The 15,074-nt window shown below is 36.7% G+C and overlaps 2 protein-coding genes across 2 annotated transcripts in view; one reads left to right on the forward strand and one right to left on the reverse strand.

The window, feature by feature from the left end:
- The window catches only part of LOC129261724 (basigin-like), a 41,398-nt gene extending 37,403 nt beyond the window's left edge, over positions 1 to 3,995 (reverse strand). Inside the window, exon 1 of the mRNA XM_064099904.1 lies at positions 3,505 to 3,995. Coding sequence (XP_063955974.1) covers positions 3,505 to 3,592 — 88 coding nt within the window. The 5' untranslated portion in view covers positions 3,593 to 3,995. The remainder of the gene's footprint in view (positions 1 to 3,504) is intronic.
- Positions 3,996 to 9,763: 5,768 nt separating this feature from the next.
- The window catches only part of LOC129262353 (lon protease homolog, mitochondrial-like), a 28,607-nt gene continuing 23,296 nt past the window's right edge, over positions 9,764 to 15,074 (forward strand). Inside the window, exons 1-4 of the mRNA XM_064099905.1 lie at positions 9,764 to 10,505; positions 11,863 to 11,951; positions 13,592 to 13,711; positions 14,279 to 14,510. Coding sequence (XP_063955975.1) covers positions 9,885 to 10,505; positions 11,863 to 11,951; positions 13,592 to 13,711; positions 14,279 to 14,510 — 1,062 coding nt within the window. The 5' untranslated portion in view covers positions 9,764 to 9,884. The remainder of the gene's footprint in view (positions 10,506 to 11,862; positions 11,952 to 13,591; positions 13,712 to 14,278; positions 14,511 to 15,074) is intronic.

Consider the following 15,074-nt stretch of genomic DNA (forward strand, 5'->3'; position numbering starts at 1 on the left):
CGTAGCACGGGACCCGACGGACCGATTGGACTATTTTTTTTTTTGTGCTTGGGCCATGGGGAATTTTATGTGTACCAAATTACAACAAATTCTGAGAGGGTCGGGTGCAAAATTGCACATTCATTGGTTGAATTGGCATGGAATGACCCCTGTGCCAAGTATTATGACAAGCTGCAATAGTCATGGATAACTGTAATTTGTCAATTTGTCAAAACTCAAATTACTCTTGATCTACATTGTAAATTTGTATCTACATTGTACATTCACATAAAAGAAAAGAATTTCAAAATAAATCAATCAATCACAACTGGAGTTTGATTGATTTGAATTCAGTCTTAACTCCGAGACAGGGTCCTAATGTTCACCATTTTAGAATGGCAATTTTACTACAAAAGTACCATCAGTAGTCACTACACATGTGAACTACATACTGTACATACAGTAACAACACATAACACATTAAACCTTGGATGATGCCAACTGAATCTCATTCATTTCATGTGTACCCAAATACCAAATCAAATGCACATTTCAAATACATCCACTTGTGAACCAAACTTGCATTCAGTGTCAACTAATCTACAATACATGCCAGTAAATACTTGTATATATATATTACCCTCCTTACCATGGATCAGTCAACCCATGACTTTCAAGGCACCATACATATACGTATGCCAATCGAACTACTCATTATTGGCCCAAATTCACGAAGGTGGTAAACTTCAATTGTACCTTGGTACATAACCACATAATGGAATACAGATTTTGTGTAGGCCCTACATAATTTACCTGTATGTTAGAAAAATTGTTTTAGTACATAAAAATAAACCTTTTAATATTCATTCATCAATAATTCAATATTATAATAGTAGAAATCGGTTATCATTTTACTAGATCACTATCATTCCACCAACATTCAGCTGCCCTGTGCCCACATTATCATCAATCATCGTCTAACATCGTCATCATCACCATCATCATCATCATCATCACCACCATCATCATCATCATCATCATCTTCATCATCATCACCCTAATCATCATCATTTTCAATTTTTCATCAGCAGAATTAAAAAATTTTCAACTTAATTTATCCCCCAGTTCCCCCTCTACATCTTTTGCATGAATGAAAAAAAAACTATGTAAACAATCTCTGTATAAAAACTAATGTTAACATTATGGAAAGAAAATCATAAAGGTGCCTTGAAATGACAGCTCTACATGTACAAACATGAATCCCTTAACCCATATTCTCAATCTTACCTGTATTATTGCCATCTCCCATATTGTTGACTGGATTTATTGTGAACAAAATAAGAAATATCAGTTCTAAAACTAAAACTTACAAATAAAATGTTTGAGCCATAAATCCATGTGCAAAAAAGTTTACTAAGGACAGAGTCTAACATTTAAGGACAAGTGCACCCCAACAAAAAGTTGATTTGAATAAAAGAGACAAATCCAATAGTTCACTGAAAATTTCATCAAAATCGGATGTAAAATAAGAAATTTATGACATTTTAGAATTTCACAAAACATGCACATCCTTGTCGGTATGCAAATGAGGAGACTGATGACGTCCTCCACTCACATTATTTCTTTGTATTTTATTATATGAAATACGAAATATTATAATTTCTTCTCATTGTCAAGTGAAACAACGATTAATTCCTCCCTGAACAAATGGAATAAGAACTATATACATGTATGGTTCAGTCAAGTTGGTCCTTATTGTCAAATCTGCAAAAAAATGAAATATTGTATAATTAAAAATGATAAAACACAAAAGAAATAGTGAGTGATGGACATCATCGACTAACTCATTTGAATGTCAATGAGTTGTGAACATCATAGTTTGTGAAAAATAAGCGAAAAATGCTAAAACTTTATTATTTTACATTTGATCTTGATGAGCTTTTCAGCGTTATGCTACATGTAGTTTGATTTTTCTCTATTTATTCAAAGCAACATTTTTCAGGGGTGGACATGACATTTAACCACATTTTAAATGACCTACATACATTGCTCTGCAAAAAATGCAAGCTACTGGTATCAATCGCTTGACTGTACATCATACACATTTTAAACAAGTGGAACGCCTCTGGTGGTCTCGCCTGCATTACGCGATACATGTACACTCTAACAGCTATTGAATAATTATTCACAAAAGAAAACACTATCAAAATTACCTTTGACCATAATCATGTGACCTAAGAAGTGTGCAAATAAAACAATCATACTTGATTACCCTTGTCTATGTTTCATGAGCGAGGTCCATTAACTTTCTAAAAGTTATGATGCTAATTCAACAAATACCCCCAAATAACCAGAGTTCATTGACCTTAAATTACCTTCGATCTTGGTCATGCTCCTGAAACACGCAAAGGGTATTCAGTTGGTCAGGTATTGGTGAATGAAAATGTTTTATCCAACTACTGTACATGTACAAGCCAAGGATGAAGTTGTGTAAAACTGTATTAATGTGATTTGGTTTCGCCTTTTGTGGGTTTAAACATGTACTACCGTACTTTGAGGTTAAACACGAAACTAAAAATTAAAATAAAAAAGAGTGTAAAAAATACTTAGATCTACATGTAGGGACCTACATGTACTCAAGATTGTCATTTATACTTTCTTAGAACCTTTCATTGACATTCTAAAGCACCATAAATTTAATTTAAATTAGATGAAAATTATGGTGTTTTGTACTGCACTTTCGCACTATTGCCTTATCTAATGAAACAGCACTGACATTCTTTTAAGTTGTTATACTACAAGCAGCAGATCTGACCTGGCTGGCCATAGCTGACCTGACTTCGACACCAGCAAGCGCGAGCGGGTTCATTTTGGAACAGCGACAGGCAACACACTCACACAGATCTTAGACAAAAAGCTTCGGTCTCTGTTATGTTGGTTGTTCAGCTAAACTCCGTTGGCTTCAATCACCAAATACAGAGACCGAAGTTCTAGCGCGATCTGTACAGGGGACTCAATGGCCATACATGTATGTTTATGTGTATTAGGTTCGGATAAAACAGGGCAGTGAAGTTGCGCGACAGCCAAGGTAAGTCACTGTTTTTGTTCCTTTTAACTTGATTTTCCCCGTTTTTTGGCAATTAATGCCAAGAGAGAATATTAATTTGCATTTCGGTCGCGTTAACAGATCTATGCTTTCTAACGTTAGTCTAATACAAATCAAGACAAGATGTGTCTTTTTGCATTTTGTTGTAATTATTGCGAAAGTGTACTTTGTCATGTTTGTATTGTAGTCTAACTTAAATTAAAAGTTAGACAGTTGAGTTAGTTCCACTTGTACAGGCAACATTTATGAAAAGAAAATGGATATTGAGGCTGGCAAAGAAAAGGAACTGGCAGTCTGGCACCCCATCCTTACAACAATTACACAGACCAGGCAAGAGTCAGAACAAGACAACTTAGACAAGTCAACATCACCACACAAATCAAATGCACCAGCCACCATCAACATTTCTTTTTACTCACTCGTCTGTGTTTGTGCACTGGAGAAGTGGAGAAGGGAGACCGCAATCGAGCAGATAGCAAAAGCGGAGAGAGGCTTCAAATTCAACATTTTGACGAGTTTATATATTGCTCTTCTCAGTAAAAATCGGTCGTAATGCTCGAAAATCCAGTGCCGAAAATCCAATGTTATAAATATTGCCAGCAAAAGGTGGAAATGTAGGGCAAAATTGCAACTTTCCACGGACAAACTAGCGAGAACGGCGATTGCTCAGAAAGAAGGGATCGCCCAATAAATCTAGTCTATAAACCAGGCCAGGCCGAGTACGTAGGTTTAAATATGATTTTGAGATAACTCGGTTAGGAATAATATTTTGCGAATCCTACACATTAGATATTACAATTCGGATAATGTTAAGTATTTAAATTTTATTTTGGGTAAATTTAAATGATTTGTAGTATTGCATTGAAAAATAAAGTAAAGCATCCTCTTTTGAATATATGTAAAGGTCTCTGAAGTAGAACAATATTTTAGCATGATGACGTCATATTGCGGGTACTTGTAGCCTAGATGGCGCTATTGCACATTGACTTCAAAGTCATCATAATTTCGAAGCCCCCATTCTAAAATTATTAATGTGCCAGGCAGGCGCGTAGCCAGGGGGGCGGTGGGGGCGGTCGCCCCCCCCCCCCCCCAAAACGTCCCCAAAAAGAAAAAAAAAGAAGGGAAAAAAGAGAGGAAAAAAGGAAAAGGGAAGGGAGGAAAGGGAAGAAAGGTAGCTTTGTCGTTTTTTTTTTCTTTTTATTCTTTTTTTTTTTTCTCAAAAGAGAAACTCTTGCTTTAAGGACGTTCCACAGTTAAAGTGAAATCCATGTCATTTTCACCATACTTTGCACATAGATACTTTAGAACCTTAATATTCGAAATATGCAAAAATTAACATAGGTCCATGTGCTTGATTTTTTGCTATAGAACTTCAAAGTTCACCCAAATTGATGTTCTTAAAAATTGCGCATTCAAAAGAATTTGGCATTTTTAGACCGCCCAAGATTACTACAATGAGTTTAAACCTGTATTACTCAGTCAAAATACATGAAAAAGTCATCATATTTCGCAAGAGAGATAATAATTGTATCGTTAGAATGGAGAATATATTTATAGTGCTATTTGTTTGCAATTTTAAGTTTAACAGCACTGTCAGTTCTTAAAAATGGCGTAAAAGATAACAAAATCCCAATCTAAAAAATGTGAAATTTCAGTAACAAACTACAAAAGTACAATAAATGCTGCACTTTATTCAAAATCCATGTCATTTTCACCAAAATTTGTAGAGTTGTAGAGGAAGGTATACCTAAGAGGAACAAACATTAAAAAATAGGGGTTCATGTGCTTGTTTTTAAACTATCAGTATTTTTATTAGAGCAAATGTGCTTTTTAAAACACCAAAAATGCGCCGAAGGCTTTGTATCTATGTGAAGAAAAAATCAAAACCACTCTACCATTTATTCAAACTCGGGGTAATATTCGTGATTCTTGGCAGCACTGCAGAGTAAAGTATTTAGAAATTGTAGAGAATCTTTTTTTTTTAATGGTCCATGGAATAATTCAATTTTTTAGCTTCATGAAATAACGCAACCGATCTGCAGTTAAAGTGCAGAAGATGAGAAAAATCAGCACATACCCGCAGCTAATTAATCACCTGTTCATCCATTGTGACGTCAGCGCGCAGAGTGTAAACTATGCGCAGATCATAATGCGCACAAACATAACTGTGGAACGTCCTTAAAGGAAAATGAAACTCTTGGAGCAAGTTAGCTTTTGTGAAAGCAGAAAAATCAAAGAATAAGATCAACAAAACTTTGAGTAAAATAGGACTAGCAATAAAAGAGTTATGAGCATTTGAATGTCGAGATCACTAATGCTATGGAGATCCTCATATTGGCAATGCGACCAAGATCTGTGATGTCACACACGTACAACTCTCCCATTTGGACACTGAAAATATACCCCAAAACATCTCTTTTTGCTCATTCTAATCATATGACAAACGATTCATCAATGATATCATGTTGTACGAACCTCTGTACTTGTCATCTCATAAAGAGAACACCTCACCTTGTGATAGACTCTATAAAAGTGAGAATATAAGTGAAATAAGTACTAAAGTAATGAGGGAGTTGTACGTGTGTGATATCACAGATCTTGGTCGCATTGCCGTTGGGAGGATCTACATGGCACTAGTGATCTCAATATTCGAATGCTCATAACTTTCTTATTATTCAATCAATCTTCCTCAAACTTTCAACAATATGTTTCTTTGATTTTTCTCTTTGATATGGATTCAGCTGGTTTCAAGGGTTTCATTCTCCTTTAAATCTATATATGAATTTTGCTTCCGCGCTGCGCGCGGTTAAATGACAATATTGAAGTTCTCCATTGTTTCCCCACCCTTTCTCTAACCCTGCTTTTCCACCTCAGCTATATGTGTTTCTTGCCAGTTAAAGTTCAAATGTATAGATTAGGGCATGGAATTAGAGTAAGGTTAGGCCGAAGTATATGAAGTTATCTTTTTTTTATTGATCGCGCAACTTCTGGTCGGGTCGGCTCCGGGCGGGTAAAATCTTTATATAAATTTCTGCCGTCACCTCCATAAAGTCAACTTCTCCCGCTTTTCAGGTCATTACTAAACAACCATAATTTGGGGCAAACATGTTCCTAATTTAAAAAGAGGAATGTATAAAATTCGTGTCGTATTATATAAAAAAGTACAATTTTTTTTTCAAATTCTATTAATCTTCATGTTATTTCCCTGCACATTCAACTCCTGTCCTGTTTCGCGCCCTCAGTTTGAAATTTTGAATGATACTTCAAAATGAAGCGCTTCAGGATAAGTCAAATAAATTAGGCATCCTTTTTTATATAAGTTTCAACTTTTTGCGCACTGTTTTTCTTGTAATGAAGTTCAATAATCTTAGGAAATCAATTGAATTAGAGCCGATGGGGTATTAGATATATCTGCATTTGATGAAACGTCCGCCCTTTGAAATTTCAGAGTTTTATTGCTCTGCGCGGGGAGGAATATCTTCCTCCCGGCATATAACACTTCTTCTCCTCTGTTTTGCGAGTTAAAACTATGCACTGTCGCTAAATTGTTTGTAATCAAATCTGATATTTCCAAGGGAAGTATTCAATATATCTTTGAGAATACCCTTTTCTCGGGACCCTTTTCATGGCAAATAAATTGATAAAACGCTTTAGCTTCCGCGCTTCGCGCGGGGTTATTATGATTTTAATTTCCTCCATTGTATTCCTTTTTGTGCGTTCACAATCACTTTTGAAAACAAGGTTCAAAATCACAATAAAGTCAACTGAATTGGAGCTGATATAGGTACTAGAGACAAGAGAGACGGCTCTTTTTCATTTTAATTTATGAAACACCAAAAGCTTCGCGCTTCGCGCGGGAGGGGGAAACTCCCCCTCCCTGCACCCACCCCCTAGGGAGCGCGCTTCGCGCGCTCTGTAAGTGATCCCACGCTTCGCGTGCATTTACCGCCCCCTCCAAAATGAAATCCTGGCTACGCGGTTGGTGCCAGGCTATCCGAAAATCACAAAATACAGTTTGGAATGAAAGAATTGCAGACCTGGGGCCCGTAACACAAAGCTTAGCAATGATCGTAGAACATTTTTCTACGATTGATTCCATTGACTACAATGTACAATCAATTGTAAAAATCAAGCGTACGATTAATCGCTAACCTTTGTGTTACGGGACCCAGTTAGGTCTTTGACATGTAAGAAATACAATATATGATAATAATGAGCCAAATGGTGTTATTTACACGCTGACAAAAATTGATTATTATCTAAAGATAAGAAAACATGGAAAGGGAAAGTGAAAAAAAGGAGAAATAACAAAAATAAGAATGAGATTATGGGAATGAGATGAAACAGAACAGTCACTTGCATGGGCAGCGAAAAGAAGATGGTCTCTGTATTATTCTTCCCTTTAATTATTTTCCTTTTGACCTACTGGTTTGTCATAAAAATGTTTGTGGTAACAATGTTTTGCCTGCATGATCTTTCAAAAATAAATTATGATCATATATTTTGCTCCTATCAGTCCAAAAGAAAAAATAAATCTACAAACGAGTCATGAAAAATAGTACAGTCGATGAGTGCGATACCTATGATGACACGAGAGCAATTTAAGGTCAAGTTCTGATATAGGACTGTATATACCTGCAGTGAAGCAAGAGGACATTTTCATCATGTTCCTTCTTCTTCTTCTTCTTCTTTCTTCGTCTTCATCTTCTTTTATTTTGGAGTTCGGAGTCTGGATTAATCTCCCTTTTACACTAGGAATTTTAAACTATATAGCAAAAGGGCAAGTGAGGGCAAAAGAACATTTTTTTTTGGGGGGGGGGCAAAAAGGACACTTTTTTTTTTGCCCGTTTCACAAAATTGAACGTCTAGCGCAAGCTAAAAATTAATTTTTAATATTCGCCCTACTGACTTGAAAGCGGTATCGAAAGACTCCTGTTTGTAGCCGCATTAAGCTAATTGTTTCACCAAAGAAAATGATGCACGAAGTGCGAGCTGAATTTTTTTGATATCCTGAGACGATAACTGGACGTTCTATGCATTTTTGTAACAATGGACAAAGATGGGTATTTAAAGGAGAATGAAACTCTTGGAGCAAGTTAGCTTTTGTGAAAGCAGAAAAATCAAAGAATAAGATCAACAAAAGTTTGAGTAAAATAGGACTAGCAATAGAAGAGTTATGAGCATTTGAATGTCGAGATCACTAATGCTATGGAGATCCTCCCATTGACAATGCGACCAAGATCTATGATGTCACAGATGAACAACTCTCCCCTTTTGGACACTGAAAATATACCCCAAAACTTCTCTTTTTGCTCATTCTAATCATATGACAAACGATTCATCAATGATATAATGTTGTGAAACCTCTGTACTTGTCCTCTCATATAAAGAGAACACCTCACCTTGTGATAGACTCTATAAAAGTGAGAATATAAGTGAAATAAGTACTAAAGTAATGAGGGAGTTGTACGTGTGTGACATCACAGATCTTGGTCGCATTGTCAATGGGAAGATCTACATGGCATTAGTGATCTCAATATTCTAATGTTAATAACTTTCTTATTATTCATTCAATCTTCCTCAAACTTTCAACAATATGTTTCTTTGATTTTTCTCTTTGATATGGATTCAGCTGGTTTCAAGGGTTTCATTCTCCTTTAACGATTGATGCGAGGGTGTAGCGCGAGCTGATTTTTTTTTTGTATTCAGCACTTTTTTGTAATTTTTAATATGCATGATGTGTATCTCGCTAAAACAAATGACGAAAATTCTTATCATACGAAAAATTATTTGTGCATATTGACTTGAACACTGGATTTTTTTTAAGGCCCAAGCATAAAGATGTATTATATATCTCTATATGGGCCCAAGCCATTGAACAGTGAATTGATCTCAATCAACAGCCACTGCAAGCGCGAAACGTGAGCAAAATTTTGAATTTTACATAATGATCCACCAGAAAGATGTTAGTAACTAATACTAGGGAGCTGTATAACTATAGATGAATTTTTTTTTTAAAAGGTCATGACTATATGATGAGTGAAAATGCTGTTTTGGAGCACTAGCGACTAGCTTGAGTAGGATCATGGACCTGATAATGACAGCATTTACAATACATTTTTTTCTTCAGTTTTCAAGGGCAAGTGGGGGACGAGGGGGAGGCGATCGTGACTGGAGGGGAGGGTCAAATGCCCTGAGTCGCACCCCCCCCCCCCCTTGCAGCTAGACGGCCGTGCCCTTTTGTTTTATCACTTTCCATTTGAGTATAGTTTAGTTTTCATGTTGTTTCATGGATTTCGTCCGTCTTTGATGCCGTCCGCCCGGCCCGGTATTTTTTTTTCTACTTTTGTTTAGTTTTTTTATTTTTAGATTAATTAACAACCATTTATTAATCCAAATGAATAAACAATATATTATGGGCAGCAATTATACTGTAGACAAATCACATTTTTCTGTTTAATCAGCACACAGTAAAATCATTTATTTTAAAAAGAAAAAATAGCTTCATGGTGGAATCCTGTCCTGAAACCATACATGTAGTTATCAGACCTACTTGTCATCGAAGTATACAAATAATGGTCAGCTTGAAGCTGCTATATAGATTTAGCTACAGACTTCTTTTTAGCAGCGTGGGTACAAATTACCCCGGCAAGCACGTTATGAAATGATGATTGCATCACACCGATATTCTCGATGAACAAACGTGCGAGAGGAGGGACACAGGTCACAGCACAGGCGATAGATTGTGGTATAAAGTGCTGTTTTTTCGGTTTTCCGTGTTTTTGTGTGGTTGATCAAGATGTCTTACTGCAAGTTCAAAGCCTTCCGACTTCGTGATGTCTCTAACAGATTGCAGTGCTGTTCATGGAGGAATTTATTTGTCGCTGATCATCCGACAAAATCATTATTAAACCATCGGACCACTCTTGTCCGCCAGGCCAGCGGAGTAGGCGTTAACGTGAGGACCTCTCCGCTGTGTGCGGGAAGAACGAAACATGGCACGAAATCTCATATTACAAGACGTTTAACTAGCCAAACTAGGACAAATTTTTGCAGTAGACACTTAGGCAGTCTTGGCGTGCTTGAGCCGAGTATAAAGCAGTATGAAAATTCTGTGTGTCCTTCCAGTGGCAGTAGAGTTTTGTCGAGATCGATTTGGAAATGGAATGGTGAGAGGGGAAACAATGGATTGGGAGGAAGATCCGAGAATGGAGATGGGGAGGCATCCAGTGGAGATAGCTCTGAGGGAGACAATGGAAGCCCTGCAGGGGGAGATGGAGCAGGAGATGGAGGGGAGTACCCACCTCCTCCACCTATCGTCTCCTTGACTCCGATGATGATCCCAGAAGACCTTTCTCCAGTGCCTCTGATTGCCGTCCCGAGAAATCCAGTCTTTCCTAAATTTATCAAAATAATTGAGGTTTGTATCAACTTTTGATGTGGAGTTTAGACAGTGACTGTGAGTGTAAACATATTTTTAGCATCATGTTGAACTGTTTTAGTACTTGTATATTTGGACAGAAACAAAAGTTCACCTGTAAGAACCCCTAACACCTTCCTTTTTTATTAATTTAATATAATATTTTACAATTGTGTAAAATTTCTTAGACTAGAGGCACATACATTGTATCATTCTCATCTAATAAGTGGCAAAAGCTCTCTTAGACAGGAATAACCGTCGTTTCTGGGGATTTATTCAACAATTTCTGACATTTTACTGTAATCCCCATTTACCGACGGTAGGGTGTACGTGTGGGCTCGCATGTGTTCTCATTCCCTCCCTTTTGTCAATTCACAGTCCAAAGTTTGATGTAAATTTACACATCGAATTTACAATCTAAGGATGTATAAACAACAAACTTTTAATTGATGATATTCCAACATTTCAATACTTTAAACGATATAGATGAAAAAGGCATGAAAAATATACTTTACCGATGTTTAATTGGGTTGAACACGATAAAAATGGTCAAAATGGCAGCCAAACTATAAAATATTTACAAACGAACGTCAACAATCACGAATGTGATATCGATATTGCTTTCGATATTATACGATCTGCTCCATATGCGAACGAAACCGAAGATAAACGATACTAGTTATACTAGTACGAGTACTAGTTATAATCGCGATATATCGATTCGAGACATTAAGTTAATAACGACAATGACGTCATTCAAGATGGCAACTTGCAAGAAAAACCGTCAGGTCAGGTGAAAATGTCTTAGATGACAGATTTCTCAATCATCCAGAGGATTTTTTGCAATAACTCCGGCCCAAGGTATGCAATTACTTAAGTTATATATATTTCCCTGATAATGGAAACCATGAAACTTTCAATTTTGCTTAAAAAACAGTTTTAAATCGCGATCTATAAAACGCTAGTTCACTATACGTTGGCTGTAGGTACGGGGCCCCATCCCCTTCAGTCTATGTATGGTGAGTGGAGCCAACGTAGTTCAGCGGAACAACCAAAATACAGAGACTGAAGCTTTTGGTCTAAAGCTCTCTTTGCAGAGAATAGTTGTACTTCATATTTTATTTCAGTTATGAAAAACAGATAATACAGTTCAAGTCATAATCACAATATTTTCTTTTGGTGCTTGCTGAAATCAGATCAAGATCTAGACTTTTCATTTCAATGTGAAAAAAGAAAGTAAAAACTGAAGCTGATGTGCTTCTGAATGATGGCTGAATTTGATTTTTCTTAAACTTTTATATTTACAATATTAAGTTGTTTATTTTTCTATTTTATGTCTTATCTCTTCTACATGTAGGTGACAAATAAACCTCTGATGGAAATATTGAGGAGAAAGTTAAGATTAGCTCAGCCCTATGCAGGAGTTTTTCTGAGAAAAGATGACAAGTGAGTACCTACAAACTTAAAGGGGAATGAAACCTTTGGAATAAGTAGGCTTGTGTCAAAACAGAAAAATAAAAAAAACAGATCAATGAAAGTTTGAGAAAAATCGCAAACAATGATAAAGTTATGAGCGTTTGAATATTGCAATCACTAATGATATGGAGATCTTCCCATTGGCAATGCGACAAGGATGTGTGATGTCACATGTGTACAACTTTCCCTTTGATGGACTATAAAATACCCCAAAAATGTCTCTTTGCTTTTTCTTATGGTGATACAAACTCTTTATGCATGATGCATTCTTTTAAATCTGTATTACATGCCCTCCTATAGAAAGAATACATGATCTACTGATAGATGTGATAAAACAGGCAATTTCAGTGAAATATATACTTAAAGAGAAATTCCAGTAGTTGCAGTAAACACTGATTTCATGAGAAAGTCTGTAAAACCAGGCTTAATTGTCAGTATATCATCGAGGATCTAGATCCGGTACAGTTACATAACTGAACTTTGTGAAATCTTGAAATCTACGCTGAAAAATGTTCAGACTGAACTTCCCCAACACAGATAAGCGCACGTGGGACAGTGTATAATTATTGCTTTGAGCGTCGGGCCCGACGCTCTACCCGAATCCTGTGCTTATTTGCTGATTTCTCAGCAATTACAAAATTTCTTCCAGAATCCTTTGGCACATGCCTTTTATTTATACAAACAGACACTTTGGTGGTCATTTCATTGGATTCTGTACGAACTCATTTTGATACCGTTACCAAAACTAGCATTTACCTTTAACTAGTGACATCACACAACTTTGTCGTATTGCCAATATGAGGATCTCCATAACATTAGTGATCGCAATATTCAAATGCTCATAACCTTCTCATTATTTGTCCGATTTTTCTCAACTTTCGTTGATCTGTTTCTTTGATTTTTTTGTTTTCACACAAGCTATCTTGTTCTAAAGGTTTCATTCTCCTTTAATGAAAATATATCTTAAATAATTTGGTGCATGATCTAATCAGAAAATTGCAGAATTCTGTTTGATATTGGATATGGTGATGTGAATCCTGATCTAATGATTGACTGAAATCTGTAACGTGACCAGTCATTTATTTCAGCTATATCGCGCTGTTTCAAGTGGACGTACGTACATGTACAAGTCGAGTGAAATCTAAAGTATTCGCAATTGTAGTGAACAAGGGCAGATGACGACGTTGACTCAAACGATCAGACGACTGCTACGTCGTTCTCGTTCACTGCTCCTAAAACTCTCTATTATTACCAATGCCCTAAAAACTGTGCAGTATTGAATATTATTTCCCGGACTTAGGAGAGAAGTAAAGCTTGCAGCTTATTGGGGTAAATGTATTAGGCAGACTATGACAGGGTAAAAATTATTATAATGTCATCCGATGCTTGTTGTTTCATTAAGTAGTATGAATCATGTTAAGAATGCTTTGTTTTTTAAAGCACATGTTCAATGAAATAGTCCTCTGGATTGTTTTCTGGGGATGGTATGAAAGAAATTGCAATCAAATGGCATTGTCTGTGACTGTGGATAATATCCATTGAATATTTATGCAAAAGTTTTATAAGATTTTATTATTAATAACAAGCTCCAAATTATTCATTTCATTCAGAGATGAGACGGAGATTATTCCCGATCTGGACTCGGTTTATGGTGTCGGAACGTTTGTACAGATTCATGAGATGCAAGACCTTGGGGATCGCCTTCGTTTAGTGCTCATGGGCCATCGAAGGTTTGTACACTTACCTTTCTGATTGAAGCATATTTTATCTTCGAAAGGAAAAGTTAGCCCTTTAGTTTAGTTGGTTTAATCAAAGAAAATTCAGAGAAAATAGTAATGTTGAAGACTTGAATAGCAAGACATCACAGATTTACGCCAATGTGTTGAAGGTTTGGTTGAATTCATCAAAGAATTATTGATGTACGAATTTTTTAAATTTAGTTTAAATTAGTTTTGATTTATCGGTTGTCAGAAAAATCACTGTAGCCTACCTACATTTGGTGCAATGAAGCATCACCATTCATGCATAAAGACCTGATTAAAGTGGTATACTCAGGGAATTTTTTCTTTATAAATTTGAATAGCATTTTTGGTCTTAAGAGAAAAGCTCAACTACGTAATGTACAGTCCTCTGTAAAAATATGCTATACAAATGACTTTATGATAAGCAGTCTTTCAAAAATGTGGAGCAAATTGCGATGTGATACCAGGAAAATTATTCCCTGATAGTACTTACAAACATCTTTGTGAAATGGATCTTTCGTATATTGTCGTCCCATTTTCATGTGTCTGGTTTAGGATTAAGATACTTGGTGTGTCAGAAGAGGTTCAGGAGGCCGCCCCGGAGGCCGCTCCGGAAGCCGCCCCAGGAGAGGATGGTGAGACTCAGTTTGACAAGGCACAGCCATTGGATGAAACCGTTACAGCTTCTGAGGAGGAGGAGGAGACTGAGTTACACTTAGACCAAGTACTCATGGTGGAGGTGGAGAATGTGAAGCATCAGACATTCAAGACTACAGAGGAAGTCAAGGTAGAACATCGCAATGTCGTAATATGATGTTGAAATTTTGTGAACGCTGTGTCCTACGTGCAGCGGAAATCACCCCAATACACTTCCAAAAGTCAGTCAAAAAATCTATTTTGTTTTAATTGGTCCCTGTTATGCAATCTCCTCCATATTCTCAATGGATTATGGATATTGACCCTTCTCTTGGTGGGTGGTGTTGGGAGGGGGTATAAGAATAACAGTGGATTTAAGGGTATTGACCCGACTCTTGGTGGTGTGGCGAGGGTTGGGGGTTTAAGAATAACAATAAATTTAGGGTATTGGCCCAACTTTTGGTGGGTGGTGTTGGGAGGGGGTATGAGAATAACAGTGGATTTAAGGGTATTGACCCGACTCTTGGTGGTGTGGCGAGGGTAGGGGGTTTAAGAATAACAATAAATGTAGGGTATTGGCCCAACTTTTGGTGGGTGGTGTTGGGAGGGGGGATAAGAATAACAATGGATTTAAGGGTATTGCATACCTGCCAACCATTCCGATTTTGGCGGAATTATACCGATTTTTTAACCTCCATTCCGAATTCCGAATTTT

The sequence above is a fragment of the Lytechinus pictus genome, chromosome 5 (genome assembly GCF_037042905.1).
Source record: "Lytechinus pictus isolate F3 Inbred chromosome 5, Lp3.0, whole genome shotgun sequence".
Taxonomy (NCBI): Eukaryota; Metazoa; Echinodermata; class Echinoidea; order Temnopleuroida; family Toxopneustidae; genus Lytechinus; species Lytechinus pictus.